General features: G+C 55.4%; 1 protein-coding gene across 2 annotated transcripts in view; it reads right to left on the reverse strand.

Moving 5' to 3' along the window:
- Positions 1 to 15,901, reverse strand: part of GRK5 (G protein-coupled receptor kinase 5) — a 207,799-nt gene that overhangs the window by 15,058 nt on the left and 176,840 nt on the right. For both annotated transcript variants that reach the window (XM_036123835.2, XM_036123833.2), the window contains 6 exons: positions 13,239 to 13,339; positions 11,480 to 11,572; positions 6,694 to 6,757; positions 5,628 to 5,768; positions 2,972 to 3,162; positions 719 to 756 (listed from right to left, as the gene is read on the reverse strand). In XM_036123835.2, coding sequence (XP_035979728.1) covers positions 719 to 756; positions 2,972 to 3,162; positions 5,628 to 5,768; positions 6,694 to 6,757; positions 11,480 to 11,572; positions 13,239 to 13,339 — 628 coding nt within the window. The remainder of the gene's footprint in view (positions 1 to 718; positions 757 to 2,971; positions 3,163 to 5,627; positions 5,769 to 6,693; positions 6,758 to 11,479; positions 11,573 to 13,238; positions 13,340 to 15,901) is intronic.

Consider the following 15,901-nt stretch of genomic DNA (forward strand, 5'->3'; position numbering starts at 1 on the left):
GGTGATCTTGGCAGGTTGGCTCCTCTGAGCCTCAATCTTGTCATCTGTCAAATGGGATGCTGGCCCTGCCCCCTCTGCAGAGATGGGAAGATCTAGTCAGATAACGGGTGTGAACACCATTTCTGGGCTGTGCAAGGCTAAACAGTTGTGAGGCATTACTGTAGCTGCTCGTTACGTGTGTGTGTGTGTGTGTGTACGTGCACACACACACACGCACACACAAGAAAATAGCAGTGATAATGCACAAATAATGCTGAATACGTCTAGAGCTGGCCATAGCTGATCACGCTATCTTGTTGGAACCTTACGACCGCGCCCTCGCCCTCTGATGTGGGCAGAGCAGGGCCCACTGTTTCCATTTCACAAGGAAGGAAGATGGGGTGCAGGGGAGTTGTAAGAGTTAATTAAGTACTGCCCAGGATCTCTGAAATTCCAGACTCCTCAATCAGTGCTCTCTCTCTCTCTTTCTCTCACTTTTGGCCAAGCCACGCTACTTTTGCACCACGTAGGAGCTTTATCCATGCCCACTGCCTTCCCCAGGTACCCAGGATTGGGGGGAGGAGGTGGGTGCTCCTCCTACTCGCCCGCTGCCCTCCCATGGTCCCCGGGCCATGCCTCCGAGAGGCTCTGCCAGACGGTCCACTGCTCCCTTTGGGTTGTGACGCTCATCTTGGCTACAGAGCAGGAAAGGGGTCTCCCAAGCTGCTCCCCAACTTACCATAATCATCTAGCAGGATATTTTCGGGCTTCAAATCTCTGAAAGGGAAAGATGGCAAGCATGTGAGTGTGGGCATTCTGAGCATCAGGGCATGGCATCTGGGTTGACCTCTCTTCATGTCTCCTTCCCACCTCTTGGCTCATGTTGCCTGGTCTCTCTCCGGATCCAGACAATCATGGACTAATTTCCCTCCTCCTGGTATTTAGAACAAATGCCGCTGTTGCCAGGATCTTCCGGACCCTGGAGATGTCAGGGAAGGGGTCAGGCAAAGGCCAGCCCTGGCTCCCATCCGCACACTGCTGGTACCAGGGCGGAGCATGCTTCTGGCTGGTGTGGGGAGAGACCCCTCCAGGGCTGGGAACAGCTGGAGGTCTCAGGATGCCCTGGGACGCCCTGAAGGCAGAGCAGGGCCTGGGAATTAGCAAAAAGTTATTGAGGACACCGCACCAGCTGCAGATCTGGGACAGAGAATGGTCGAGGAGGGACCCCCTTTGGGCAGGGGACCCCTGGAGCCTGGCACATCTCCCAGTCCAGGAGTGACAAGCAAGGGCACGCCCCTGTCCTTCTGTCCCTCCTGTCTCTTCTCTTTGATTACATCATCACTGTTCATAAGAACGTGCCCCCCTTCCCCGCTGGGGGAGGGAGGCGGCAGAAGTGTCTGGTTTTACAAGTAGCAGGTCCTCTCTGGGTAAAAGAACAGCCAATAGGATAGTGTGTGCAACTCAGTTAAGCCATCAGCATCTGGATTGAGGATGCGATTCTCAACCAACTGGCTTTGCTTATTTAACTGATGGCAGCTGACCAAGTAAGGGCAAGATCCATCACCTCAGCAAGCCAGCAGCCACAGGGTTGGAAAGATGGCTGGCTGGCAGGCATGGGCCAGAACCCAAACCCACAGAGAGGCCATGGCAAGTGGTGGAGGCCAGGGAGGCGCTATGGTTCTCTTCTTCATGAGAATAAGGGCTTAGAACTTGGAGGCCCCTCTTTCTTTTTGTTTTGAGTGAAAAGCAATCAAGTGAAGAGTTCTTTTTTCAACCCTTAGGGAATTTTTTCTCTTCTCACTTGAATGAAAACAGAACAAAAGCCTAAATGGGGAGATAGGGGCGGTGGGGGGGAGAAGAGCAAGTCATCAAGACCATTCCTTCTTATTTTCAAAACCTTCTTGGACTCCCCAAGATCATCTCTGCCAAGAGCTCCGTGGCAAAGGTCTTCACGCTGGGGTGTGCAGGCCCGCTGGGTCTGCGGGAACCGTCTAGGGGGCTCCTGTATGCTACCAGTTTCGAGAATACCGAAAGAAGAAAAGTCAAGAATTTTCTGCCTTTCTAGATCCTCTAGATCTAACGTCCCCGCATTCTTTGGGATCTCCCCTCCCACTTGCCCTTTCTCGGTGGCACAGATTCCAAGTGACAGAAGAGAAGCAGGTTCCTTCCCGCCCCAGTAACTATGGTGTCCTGCTCCACGGTGTAAAATCTCCTAGGATCCCAGTTAGAAAAGGGTTCTACTAATAATCATTACAACGGCAACTCAACAGAAGTTATTTTAACTCTTAAAGCCTGTGGTCAAAGGAAATTTTTTAAAAATCTTATATATATCCATCTATTGCAGAGCTGCATGATGATCAATGACAGACTTTTAGGCAAAAAAAAAAAAAAAAGATGACATTATAATAACATTCTGTGGGGGTGGAGAAGAGGATGATAGAGAATCCCTCACCTTTAAAGAATTTTCATGGCATTTTTAAAATGGATAATGGTGGAAATCACTTTGCCACAGCAATCAGATTCTACTGGATACCTTTAAAAATGTGATGTAATTGTTCAGTTTCAAAATATTAGCCACTGTTTTAACAGATGATGAACTATTTCAGATGTTTCTGTGTTGTATAAGGGCACACAGATTTTCAGATTTCCTTGAGAGGGTCAGTGAGAAAAGTTTGAAGACCACTACTTGTGGAATCCATCAAGTCGGACGGAGAAGGATGGACCGAGGTCCGTTCTGCTGCCTGCTTCTCGCTGGTGATCCTACTAAGGTCTTTCTGAGGCAGGCTCACTGAGCTTCCCGCACCCTGGGCTGGAAGGGACCCGTAGCTTGGCCCGTCCTCACCAATTCTGAGGGAACATCACCTCCTATACTTGGTCTCCAAGTGGTCCAGGGCATGAGTCCCAGGGCGGGGGTGCCCGCTTGACCGAGGATGTGGCAGGTCAGCCCCCCGCTCAGTCTCTGGCGGCAGGACCGGACAGCAAGTCTGCTCACCTGTACACGGTGTTCTCCCGGTGGAGGTCTTCTAAGCCACAGAGGATCTCTGCCGCATAAAACAAGGCTCGCTCCTCCTCAAAGCCAGGGTTACCCATGTTGTAAATGTGGAACTTCAGGTCACCCCCATTCATGATGGTCAGAACCAAGCACAGCGCATCCTTGGTCTCGTAGGCATAGGCCAGGTTGACCTGGGAGCACAAGACAGCACCATGGTGAGGTTCCAGTGACTGCCACCCACTTCCACTCATCCTCCTCAGGGTCCTTGGAGCTGGGGGGTGGCTGGAGTGGGGTCCTCAGCAGCTTCATGCCACTGCCCTGCACCCTGACAGCCTCATGGCGCCCTTGCCCACTGCCCCTCTTGGCTGACAAAGGATACCTTCTGATATCGTGGTTCCAGGTGAGGAGGCAAAGTGGAGAGGGCAGGCTGGTACTCTGCCCTTTTAGGAAGCCTGACAGGATGGCGCGTGTGTGTTTACACAAACAAAAAAGCCTGTGTGTGCTTCGTTTGGTGAAGTCTGTGGGTTGCTTTGTTGGCCAGTCAAGAAAAGAAGAGCCCAGATGCCTTCTGGGCTGGGGTCTCATTACCGCAGGGATGCTGGTAGTGGGCTGGGGAGGCGGCCAGCGGGACTCTGTGAAGGGGAACACAGTCTGGCGAAGTCTGCCTCCTCTTGCACGCAGGACACATCTGGGCGAAGGGACCATTAACAGGGAGGACCTAGTTCCTTGCTGGTGGAGACCAGCTGCCCAAGGATGGACGGGGGCCATAGGGTTGTGGGAGAGGCAGCAGGACTGGGTCTGAGGCAAAGTCCACTGGGTGGTACTCGTCCTTCTCCACTAGGGAGCCAGTCCAAATGAAATCTGGCCACCATGGACCAGGCTGGGGACAGGCTGGGCCATACACCTTGGATGCAAAGGCCAGGAACAATGGGAGTTATTTCTGAGGAAAGGAAACAGAACAGGAGCTGAGCAGGAGGGCTCTGGGGATGGTGCTCAGTGCCAGGGGCCAGGCTGGCCCTCCCTCCCACACCTGCCCACAGTCGCCAAGGAGGGGCTCCTGGAGGGCGCTGGGCCAACTCCCTGCCAGGGGCAGTGGATGGGGCACAGTCGAGGGTGGTCCAGGCCCTCGAAGACGTGCCACCCCATTTATCAGACACACCACCATTCCCCCCCCAAGTAGCACCCACCATCACCAAGCCCGACAAGAGCCAGGGTGCCCCTTCCTTTACTGATGAGGGTTCCATGGGCAGCATGGAGGCAGTGACCTGTGGTCCCCACTGAAGGGGGCTGGCAGCTGGGGGCAGCCTGAGAGGAGACCCAGAGGTGCACACTCCTGTCCCCTTTGAGTGTCACCTTATAAAACCACGCCCTCTGGGGAATGACGAAAGCACTAGGCTGATGGCATCTCTGGCGCTCACACACAGCTGGTGGGCGTTTGACTGGCACCACCTTGATGGAGAGCCTTCTGGGAACTGCTACCAAATGGAAAATGCACACACCCTCTGACGCCACAATTCCTCCACCAGGAATCCATCCTACGGAAACACTCATGGACATGCACCAGAGGGATGTGCAAGGGTGGACAGGGCAGTGGCTTAAACACCAGAAATGATCCATAGTGGTGGGGACTGGTTGCACAGATGATGGGTTATCTCTGTGCTGGACAGCAGGGAGGGGGGTGCACAGCGTAAAAAAAAGAGCTACAGCTGTAGGTCTGGCCACAGGAAAAGACCTACAATTTAAGGGGAAACACTGCAGCTTAAGACGTCTGGTAGGACTCCACTGGCTAAAAATATTAAAGCCTCTGCATGAATCCACCATGTTAGAATGGCTACCCGAAGAGGGAGGCTTTTATTTGTATTTTGTACCTCTCTGTGCTGTAGGAGTTTCACCCTTTACATGTTTTTTTATAGTGACATGTGGCAGAGGGATTGAGAGCTGACCAAACACCCACGTGCTCTTCCACATTTCCCTGCAGCTGGCTCGGCCCTTGCAGTGACTAGTTCTGGCCCACGGACTGTGGGCGGTGTGAGGCATGTCCCTGCGGCTGAGGCAGTGAGGGTCCCTGGGCAAATCCCCCAGCACACGCTTTTAAGACTCTAGGTGGGGCAGCTGTAAGATGGAGGAGGCTGGCTGGATCTGGCTGGACTCTGTGTATGTGACAATGGTCTTTGTTGTGTCCAGCTACTTCAGGTTGGGGGGTAGTTCGTTACCACAGCAAAGCCTGGCCAAGACGTGGTAACACAATGAACATAACAAGATGGCACCTCTCCAGGATATCGACAGTCAGGTCTCCCCCATGATGAAACCAGCCTGCAGGGGTCTGTGGAAACAAAGCTCCTTGGCTGGGCCCAGGGTGGGCTGCTTTTTCCACTGAGGAGTTTACAAGGTGGTTCTAGAGAACAGAGGCCTTGGTCCCACATATAGAGGGGAGCCAGGCCAGTTCGAGTGACCAGAGCAAGTCAGCCATGATTGGCCACGGGGAGCCTTGTGATGGAGGGAAGGCCTGGTCGCCTTTCTGCTGCTTAATCCTCCCACTGCATTCCACTTCCCTGGGGGATGGGAACCTGCCACACTGGAGGACCCCCCCCCTTCCCAAGGGACAGAAGCCCTGGTCACTAGAAGAGTGGCCTGGCACTGAGCCCTGGACACTCACCACAAACTGGCTGTTGACCTTCTCTAGGATCTGCTTCTCGTTGAGTGCCATGGACTCCCCTTTCCTCTTTTTGATCCTCTTCTTCTCCAAGCGCTTGCAGGCATACATTTTACCCGTGGCCCGAACCTGGCAGGCGCAGACCTGAGGTGCAAGAGAGAAGCCAAGGGTATGGGACAGGTGAAGGCCTGCCCCAGGCTCCTCCAAGGCCAGGAGGCTGGGTCGGCGGGGCAGAGACCTGTGCATCAGAGCCTGGCCTGAAGGTGCTTCCAGTCACGGGACCCAAGGATGCCTGGCCTTGGACCCACTGCCGCCCCAGGCCCTGCCCTCAAGAGCTGGCTTCCGTGCCCCTTGCTTCCCTCCTTCTATCCTTAGGTGAATCCTAGCTTTTCAAGGTGCACAACCAACCATTTACACTGGTGTTTACATGACCGGCCAAAGCCTCAAGTGCTGTCCCTCTCTGAGAGGCAACTAGAGTTTCTCCGTCCCAAGCTTCTACCAGATGCAGCCATTGCTAACTGGGGACTTCACAGCACCAGCTACTGGTAAGGGAGGCTTGTTTTGGTGTCAGACCCCTGATAACTCTGACTTTATAATTCAGCGGAATAGGAGCCAAGGCATTTGGGTTCTCATCTTCTTGGTTCCACCCCTTTTTGGTTGCGTGACCTTGGCTGGGTCATCAACCATTCTGACCCTCAGTTTTCCTCATCTCTAAAACGGGAATAACAAGGCTTGCCTCACAGACTGGGAAGATTAGCACATATTAATGGCATCATCTGGCCAAGATGCTTGGGCCCCTCATGCCCTCACTCCTCCCCCCAAAGACAGCCAAGAACGCCCATTTCTCCTCTCCAGACACAAACCCTGCGGCGGGCTCCAAGAGCACTCCATCCCACCGGCCCTGCAGACAGCCTCCTTCCCCACCTCAGGGGCACCACCTGCTCCCGGGCCCCATGCCTCACCCTCCCTCCCCACCAGGGGGCGCAGGACGCCGTAGGCGCGTTCAGAAGGGACAGAAACAGTGACAGAGTAGGGGAACTGCCCACTGAAGATGCGGATGTTCACTCACCTCCCCAAAGCCCCCTTTTCCTAGTACTCGGTACTGCCTGAAAGTGTTTTTGGTGACCGGTTGCCTGGAAAAAAGCAAGAATCCAACATTGGTCTCAAGGTGTTGAGATGCAGAAGCCACAAGAAACGGACGACAGTGGCATGCCCTCCAAACCAGCCAGGAATCAGCACTGCGGACGGTCCCTCAAGCACTTGCTCTGGGGCTGGGTGTTCAAATCCCAGGCCACCCGCCCTCGGCCCCGCGTGGCTTGGGACCCGAGCAGTCCTCGCTCGCTCGCTCGCTTGCTTGGAGGGAAGAGCAGATGCGTGAAGAAGCTGCTTCACCACTTTCCATGTGGTTCCCCTTTCTCTCCCCAGTGAAAATCAGGTGGCTAAGCTCAGAAGGCAGCAGTGTCCTCTGCAGGGAGAAGGGAGGGGGCCAGGGGCCGCACAGGTTCGGTGTCCCAGGGAGGACACAACAGCCCTCCCCGCACCTGCACATCTGGTCCGCCCGCCCACCTCCTGTCCCCAGGGAGAAAGGCTGCTGGTCGTCCTTTACGGCAGGCCCCCAGCCCTTCCGCCACCGAGGGCCCCCTTATCACAGTTCCCCCGTAGTTCCGCAGCACCAGAAGATCCTGTCTGCCCAAAGCGGTATTTGTGAAGTAATCATTGCTCTGTATCTCCCGACCCCCATTTTAATTAGCTAAGGCCATTTATGTCTAAGCAGACGGACCCTCTGATCATGAGGCAAGGGTGGGACCTCACGGAGTAAATAAACAAACGATCATCTAAAATTGCCTCGAAGAACTCCAGGGTGCAGACAGCTTGGGCTTTTTCATCACTGGCCTGTTTGGCTAAAAATAATCGGCTGCCCCCAGCCCCAGCTTTTCTGAGGTACAACTGACAAATGGTATCCAACCTGATGCTTCGATACATGCACACACTGTGAAAGGACCACCACAATCAAGCTAAGTTTCTGTCACCTCCCATGGTTACCATTTGCCCTCTTCCTCTCTCTCGCTGGTAAGAACACTTAAGATCTACCCTCTTGGCCAGCTTCAAGCATACAATACAGTCCCGTGAACTAGAGTCCCACCACTGTACGTCAGCTCTCCAGAGCTTATTCATCCCACAGAACTAACCGAAACCTTGCATCCCTCGACCTACATTCCCCATGACCTCTACCCCCACCCCCAGTCCCTGGCAGCCACCATCCACTCTCTGTTCCTATGACTGGGCCATTATTTTAGATTCCACATCTAGGTGAGATCATGCAGGATCTGTGTCTGGCTTATTTCACTTAGTGTAACGTCCTCCAGGTTCCTCCATGTTATCACAAATGGCAGGATTTCCTTCTTTTTTAAGGCTGAATAATATTCCGTTGTATGTATCTACCCTGTTTTCCCTCCCACGCTGACCGCAGCATTATTCACAAGGGCTAAGAGATGCAAACAACCTAAGTGTCCTTGGACCATGAATGGATAAAGAACAATCTGCTTTTAGGATGTCCAGCTCAGCTCTTGGACCTCCAGGACTATTCCTGAGCAACCCCCAACCCCAGCGCAGAGGCCGGACCAGGGCACGCACCGGAGTGGGACTGAGCTGGCCCACATAATTGGGTCAGCTTGAGAAAGACCAGTGAGCCTCTGGTCACCCAGCAGCTCCTGAATGAACCCTCTGTTGCAACCTTGCTTGCTGCTGGGTCCCGAAGGTCCTCGGCACCACACCTCTCACAGGACAGCCCTGAACCCCCCGCCCCCCACTGGCACGCCTGTCTGGAGTCCACGTGCCCTGACTCGCTCTCTCTTCTGTTTCTTTGTGGGGGGGGGGGCGCGGCACACTGATGATCTCCCCACTGGGAGCACAGGACCGCCCCTCCGCAGACTCTCCATGGCTCTGTGTCCCCCTGCACACGAGCGGTTGGACCTCAGCGAGGCCTGCCATGCGGCTGCATCCGCCATGCGGCCCTGGGAAGCGTTTCTACAGCTGCCCTCGAAACCACATGAAGGCGCCTGGGCCTAACAGTTTACGATACATGGAGAACAAACAGTCGGTCGGCATTACCACAGAGCTCCTTTGCTAGGGGAAATGAGTGTAATACAGTCTCCAAGGAATTTCTCGGTTAACCTTGGGAGGGAGAAAATCCCTTTAATATTTCAACAGTACAGCATGAACAGGCCATGATTTTGTTAGCAAAAAAAAGAAAAGAAAAGAAAAGAAAAAGGAAAGGGAGGAAGCAGGGTGCTGTCAGTCATTTAGGGGCATTTCTAGGCCAGGGTCCTGCCCTAGTGCCTTCAACAACTTAATGCCCACAAAAGGGCCTAACTTCTTCGCAGTCAATGCAGATTTTAAGTCTGTTTCTCCATTTCAAATGTTCAGTGCAGACAAGTAAAATCAAAGCCAGTGGCCACCACAGCTAAAGGATTCTATTGGACAGAGTGCTGGGTGGAATAAGGGTGAAGGACTTGATCACAGGGCCTTGGGTTCAGGTTCCAGCCTTGCCAGGCCCTTGCTGCGTGACCCAGGGCCAATCAATCAACCTCTCTGAGCCTTGCATCTTCAGTAAAACAACACTGAAAAGGCATCTGCATCCCAAGGCTCTTTGTAAGCTGCTGTGTGTCAGATGTCATTATTAGAACCCTAGGAATAGGGGCACCTAGGGTGGCTCAGTCGGTTAAGCGTCTGCCTTTGGCTCAGGTCACAGTCCCAGGGTCCTGGGATCGAGCCCTGCATCAGGCTCCCTGCTCAGTGGGGAGCCTGCTTCTCCCTCTCCCTCTGCCGCTCCCCCTGCTTGTACATGCTTGCGTGCTCTCTCTGTCAAAAAAATAAAATCTTAAAAAAAAAAAAAAAGAACTCTAGGAACAAAGGACACACCGCCTCTGAGGGTCTTTATGGTAACAGTCCCCACTGAGTGAAGCACCTTGCACATGCACTAATGGAATCCTCACTCCTGCCTTAGGAGGTGGCACAGTCCCCGTTGTGCAGGCGAGAATGTTTAGGCCCTGAGAAGGGAAACGAGCCGCCAAGGTCATGATGGTAAGTGGTGGCTTTGGGGCTGGATCCCCAGGCACCTGCTGCAGAGCCCACATCCAGGGTCTCAACCCCACGCTGCCACCCCGCGAAGGTGGGCAGAGATCAGGCTGTGTGGCACACAGCCCGGGGCTCTGGGGGTGACGAATACGTCCCCACCACACTGTCCTGCGATCATCAGAAACACAAGGGCCAGCGGTTCCCTCCCATACCAGACGCTTGAGGGTGACAGCACAACAACCGTATCCAGCACCTGACTTCCTGGGGCCAAATGGCTGACCTTTCCTGAGCTCTTGCCTAATAGGCATGTACTACGCTTACCTCAGCTCGTCGGCACCCGAGCCCACAAAGGCAGGCACTATTATCATCCCCATCTCACAGATAAGAAAACTGAGGTGGGGAGGGGTGAGCAGCCCTTGCCGAGGTCCTTGGGGAGAAGGTAGAGCCGGGACTCAGACCCAGGCTGTGGCCTCCGGGGCCCTCAGCCGGATGTCCGCGCTGACCCCCACTTCCCAGGGTCTCCCAGAGCCACGATGTGCACGTGTGAGGGGCCCACAGAGGAGACTGCCCCCTGCTTGACTGTCATTCCCCCCGCTGGTACAGAGCTGGGTGTTTCCGTCCGGGCTTCCTGAAGTGGGCGGGGCAGGGTCGTGGATGGGGCTTTTCGGGCATCCCTAAGCGTCTGCAGGGCACTCACCAGCGAAGGTGGGGACAGGCAGAAGCAAGATGGCTCCTGGTTCTCTACCCAGAGGGTGCCCCAGATCCCCGTGAGCGCCAGGCCTCAGGCGCAGGGACCCTTGGGCTGCGGAAGGGGGTGCTCCCCACCCTTGTCTACCAGCAGAGCACGGATTTAACGCAGGCATTGCTTCGTTCTGCCAATTCTGGGACAGTGTGGTGGGCAGAGCCCTGTGCTGGGGGTCCTGGGCCGGGGCCCCCCCTCGGCTGCACTGCTGGCCTGCTGTGTGACTGGGCCACACCCTCTCGGGGGCTCTCCTTCCTCATCAGTCACACGGAGGCCGTAGCTGCCAGGCCGAGTCACCGCCATGTTTGTGAGAACACTTTGCAGAGAGAAGGCAGGAAACAAAACATGAAAAGATGCTCGGTTTTACCCATTATTAGAGATGACAAGATACACAAGAAGGAAACCCTGCTGCTCACACACCGGCCAGGAAAGCACGAGAACAGTGTTGATGAGGTGGAGGGGAGGCAGGCACTGGGGCACCGGAGGGCCTGGAATTGGGGGGCAGCTGTGTGGGAGGGCAACTTAGCGGTCCCTCACGGTTTCACATCGGCACTTTCTGACCCAGAAATCCCACTGCCGGGATTTCTATGGATGTACTTGCAAAAGTACGTGAAGATATATGTACAAAGCTACTCGTTATTTAGGGAAGATTGTACACAAAATTGAGGGCAACCTCCACATCCATCGATAGGGGACTGAGCTAAATCAGGGATGTGCCACTCATTCAGAGAACGTGGCAGCTCTTTATTTGCTGGCAGAGGGAGGAGTCCCAAAAACAGTGAACCAAAAAAGTAAGAATAAGTATGTATGTATTTATGAGTGTGAGTGTGCGTGCACACTTTAATAAGCACAGAGCATTTCTAGAAGAATACCCAAGAACTTAATCAACAAGAGAATGGCTAATTTTATCTGAACCATGGACCCATGGAGGTAACTGATTTTTATGAGTTCCCAGGTGGAAAACCTGTCCCCCCGCCCCTACCACGCGTGAACATTGGCACATACTTGTAGGTGGGCTGTGCCGGGGAGCACTCACCTTTCCAACCACTTCCACTGGAGAAAGCGATCAAAATACATACTGTCCAGATACTCATGGAAGGGCTCTCCCTTCAGGTAGTCGTGGACAGACCTGGCTCAGAGGGAACAAACAAACATTTTATAATCCCGGCCTGAAGCAGCCGGGCAGAGCCGTATACACATCCAGCAGGTAACAAGTGGCCTCAGAGGCCCATCATCCTACCACAGTGACTGCCTGATTGTGCGGACACTTACTGGGTCCCCGCCACAGCACGGCTCTAGGCCCAGGGCAGAGCTGTGAGCTTGAGGCTGCTGTTGTGACATGGGACAACCACCAAACAGATGCCTGCAGAAGCAGGTTATCATGAGGGAGGGTTAAGCGAGGTCCCTGGGAGGGGGCGCTCAGGTAGCTCTCTCTCTCTCAAGAAGGGACTCTCGAGCTGCAGTGAGGACAGAAGAGTAACTGGGTGCAGGGGTGCGTGTGCGGGGGTGGGCAGAGCAGGGATGCAGCGCCCGAGGGCCCAGGCTCTGGATTTGGTCCAGGACCAGTGAAGCCACTGGGAGGTTTCCATCCCCGCAGCAGAATTCACTGGTCGCCTGCTGAGGGCCAGGCCCGCAGGGTTGTGAAGCTGGCTGTAGGCAGGGATGGGCTTTGTTCCTTTAAAAAGTGGTGATGCTGCCCAATCTAGCCCAGGCACTTGGGACCTGTGGGTGCGGGACGGGGTCGGGGGGAGCAGCACGTACAATGGAGACCTTGTTGTTGGATGCTGCCTCCTGCCAAACAGGAGAGCAGGGGCCAGGGTCACAGTGACAGCCCAGGGGCCTTACCCGCTGTCAGATCTGACCCTCAGCCAGCTCCAAGAGCACAGCAACCGGGTCTGTTTCTGCTCGTGGCGGGGACGGGGGTCTCTCTCCTTGGCCGGCCCTCCCTAAATGTCCATTCTCAACATGGGGCTCCCAGCTCGTCCCACAGTGCACAGGGGCACTGGTTTTCATGTCCTCCCCGCCTGGCTGTTAAGCTCCACGAAAGCCGGGACTGGGTTCTTGCTCCCCATGGCACCCCCAGCTCACCGTGGCACCCCCTATCACTGTGCCAGGCATGCAGCAGCTGCCCCGCTGTCTGTGGGGCAAAGGCTGAACGAGGGCGCACAGCAAGCCGTGGGGGGCGATCAGGCTCCGGAAGGTTTTTGGCGTGCAGCGTATGGGGTAGGGTACCTGTGTGGACACAGGCACATGTGCGCGCCTTCCCACGATGTGTGCGAGGGACAGGTGGGGGCTTCACCGGTGTCTGGCCAGCAGCACACCCACCGACTTGTCTCCTATCCATCAGGACGGCCCTAAGGCCCGCAGATGAGGTGATGGGGTGTGGCTGAGAAGGCAACCTCCAGCCCCCCCCCCCCCCGCCCCCCGCAGCAGTGCTACCCAGCTCTGGCTGCTGGCAGCCGTGGGGGTTGGGGGCCTGGGAAGGACTCCCAAACCGCCCAGACGGGGTCAAGTTTTTGCACATTCCTCTGTCTCAACAGCGTAGAGAGCCACTTGCTTTCAACACCCTTGGAGGCAGATGTTTTCTTTGGACTTGGCACTTGGGTATCTTTTCCCTTCCTAAGAAGTATACAAACAGCTGGGTGGCTTGGCTGGGGCCCCCGGGGCACGGCAGACCTGCCCTGGTGCCCGGTGCTCCAGGTGGAGGGTAGGGGCAGCCTCTCTCCGGGGCCCCGTGTGGCTGACAGGAGGCTGAAGGGCCTGAGGCCCGGCCTGGGGAGCGAGGGAGCACTTACTGTGCACAGGCAGAAAAGAGTTCCTTGCAGGGCCTCTGTAGGAGCTTCTCCTCCGTCTGGGAGACCAGGTCCTGGCCAACTTGGGCAATGAAAACTGGGGACTGGAGGAAGAGAAAAGGACGTGTCAGTGAAGGGTGGGAGCGGGGCGCCACCTCTTCCGCCCACTCCAGGCCCTGAGCCACATGCCGCGTTCAGGGGTGCGGGGAGGTGGCTGTGGGCTGGGAGGCGGTGAACGAGACCAGTGGGGGTTGGGGGCCTGGGAAGGACTCCCAAACCTCCCAAACCTGGTAGGGCCAGGTTTCTGGCTCTGCCACTTTCAGTCTGTGGGACCTCATGGAGGTCACTTGGTTCCTGTGAGCCTTGCTGCCCTCATCTGCAGCACGCTGAGAATGATGTCCCTGTGTCTTGGGCTTGGGGTCAGACCTGAATGAGATGTGTGTCCAGAGCTGTGCAACACGGATGGATTGGTCGGCCAGCCCCCTGGGAGCTTGCAGGTGCCCCTTCCCAGGCTGGGCCTGTCTGCTCAGAGGGCGAGGTGAACACCTGCCCCGCCTCGAGGTCCTGCGTGAGAAGGTCTGGAATGGGCAGAAGGGCCAGCAAAAGCACAGCTCAGCAGCAGAAGAGGGGTGCTCCGTGCGCACAGCTTCGCCTGACTGACAGGAGCAAGGCCCAGACCTGCTACTTGCAGCTGTGGGACCTTGGTCGGGACTCAGCCCCCCGTTATCAGGAAGATGCTCAGGAATAACAGTTTCTCCCAGAGAGAATCAACGAATCCTTTGGGTCAGGCAAGTGGCCCAGACCGTGGTACCCGGTAGGGAGCGTGCAGTAAACATCATTACTGTCCTTCCCTTCTTTTACAGGAAGCTGCAGCCTGAGGGTTTCAAGCATGAAAGGACAGTTCTGAGAATTTCTGTGTCCTGCCCACGAGCAGGAGCCACGGCCGGGAGGACTCTGGGACCACCAGAAGCCTGCCCTCTTCCTCTGACTGTTCACCCTCCACCACCAGCTGGGCTGATGAGGTGGGTTTTTAACAAATTACAGGGATATTTGAGAAAATTGCCAGGAATGGGCCCAGAAAGATGGAATGTAGATTTATCTTTCTCCCCCAAAGATGCTGAAATCTGAAAGGCTTGCTTTCTCCTTTCAGCTACTGAAATGTGACTATGGAGCTGATGTCCCTGAGAGGCCAACTGGGTGTCTTCTGCGGTGGGGGGGTCCAACTCCGGGGGTGGCAGGGGCACCCACAGCAGCAGGACCCGGATGAATGAAATTGGTGGCTCATCTTCTATTCATCGTGGTTCTGAAGGCCCACATTCCTGAGTCCCTTCCTTCTTTCTTCTCTCCTAGGCTCTGCCCCCTCCAGATCAGGGCCCCTCGGGGGGGGAGCCTCAGGGGTTGGGGGGCAGCCACGGTGAAGGTAAGTGCTGCTGGCTCACCCAATGACGCCACACAGCAGGCTTGTTGGCCATCACCAACCCTGGGTGGTGGTGGCTCCCTCCCCCTGACCCCGTTCCTCCCCCCACACACTGAAAACCTTGATGCAGAAAAGATGCTCGATGCTGCAGAAGGAGGCCCACACCAAGAAACTGGGGCCCCGAGCACCGGCCCACCCTCTGGGGCCATCGTGTGCTTCCATCCCCTCTGTCACAGGCAGGAGCTGCTGCAGAGATGGTTGACGGTTGGGGGGGGAGGTCGCTTCTAAGACTTGGGGGACTTTCTTGGGAATTCTGGCAGCTGAAATCTCTTGGGGATCAGTAACTCTGGGCTACTTCAGAGCAATCGAATCCTAAAACAAACACGGAGGCCATGGGCAAATTTGCGCACAAGAGCTGATGGCCAGACGACCTTGGTTTGAAGGGCCCAGTGCTCAGCACAGAGCTGGTGTCCATGGTACGTATGCGAAGGAGTGACATGAAACAAGGTGCGTGCCAGGATGTGACCTGAATCTGGGAGGAGTCAGCAAAGACCAAACAAGACATGCTGGGTGGGGCAGTCATGGGGAGAAACCCCCACTTCTTGGACCTCAGAAGAGGCACCTGGGTTACCCCCCTGTATGCACTCAGCTGCACCCCTGTTTTGCCATCAGACACCACCCCGGGAGGACCCACCCTTACCCGGAGTGGACCGAACCTGGCGTTGGGCATGGTGTGGGGGTGTTAAAAGGTGAAGCCAGTGTGGCCCTGACTGCAAAGCACATTTTCTCCAACAAGACAGGAAAGACAGAGATCAGGTCATATCCTAGCAGAAGTTCTCTCGCCTCTCTAGGCTACATGGGGTCGTGTGTAAAAGGGGCCCACTGAAACTCAGTGGCTCTCAAACTTTTTTTTTTCCAGCAAACTTCTTCCTCCTCCAAATGAACTTTATCTACAGACCCACTATTTAAAACCAATGGGTAGCTCTGGTTTGCCCCTGCTGAAGGCCAACTGTGGTCGGGCACTGTGAGAAAGACCTTACGTTCATTATTTCATCTAACCTTCGTCGTGGCTCCGAGAGGTAAATACTACTATAACGCTCATTTCACAAACAAGGAAACGGAGGTCCAAAAAGGTTCAGTCATTTGACACCAGGCCACCCAGCCAATAAGGGGCAGACAGGGGTTGTGAACACAGGTTGGGTGGGTGGGTCTGGAGTGAGTCTGGTTGAAGGTGGTGGGGTGTCTGGGC

This window comes from Halichoerus grypus, chromosome 7 (genome assembly GCF_964656455.1).
Source record: "Halichoerus grypus chromosome 7, mHalGry1.hap1.1, whole genome shotgun sequence".
Lineage (NCBI taxonomy): Eukaryota > Metazoa > Chordata > Mammalia > Carnivora > Phocidae > Halichoerus > Halichoerus grypus.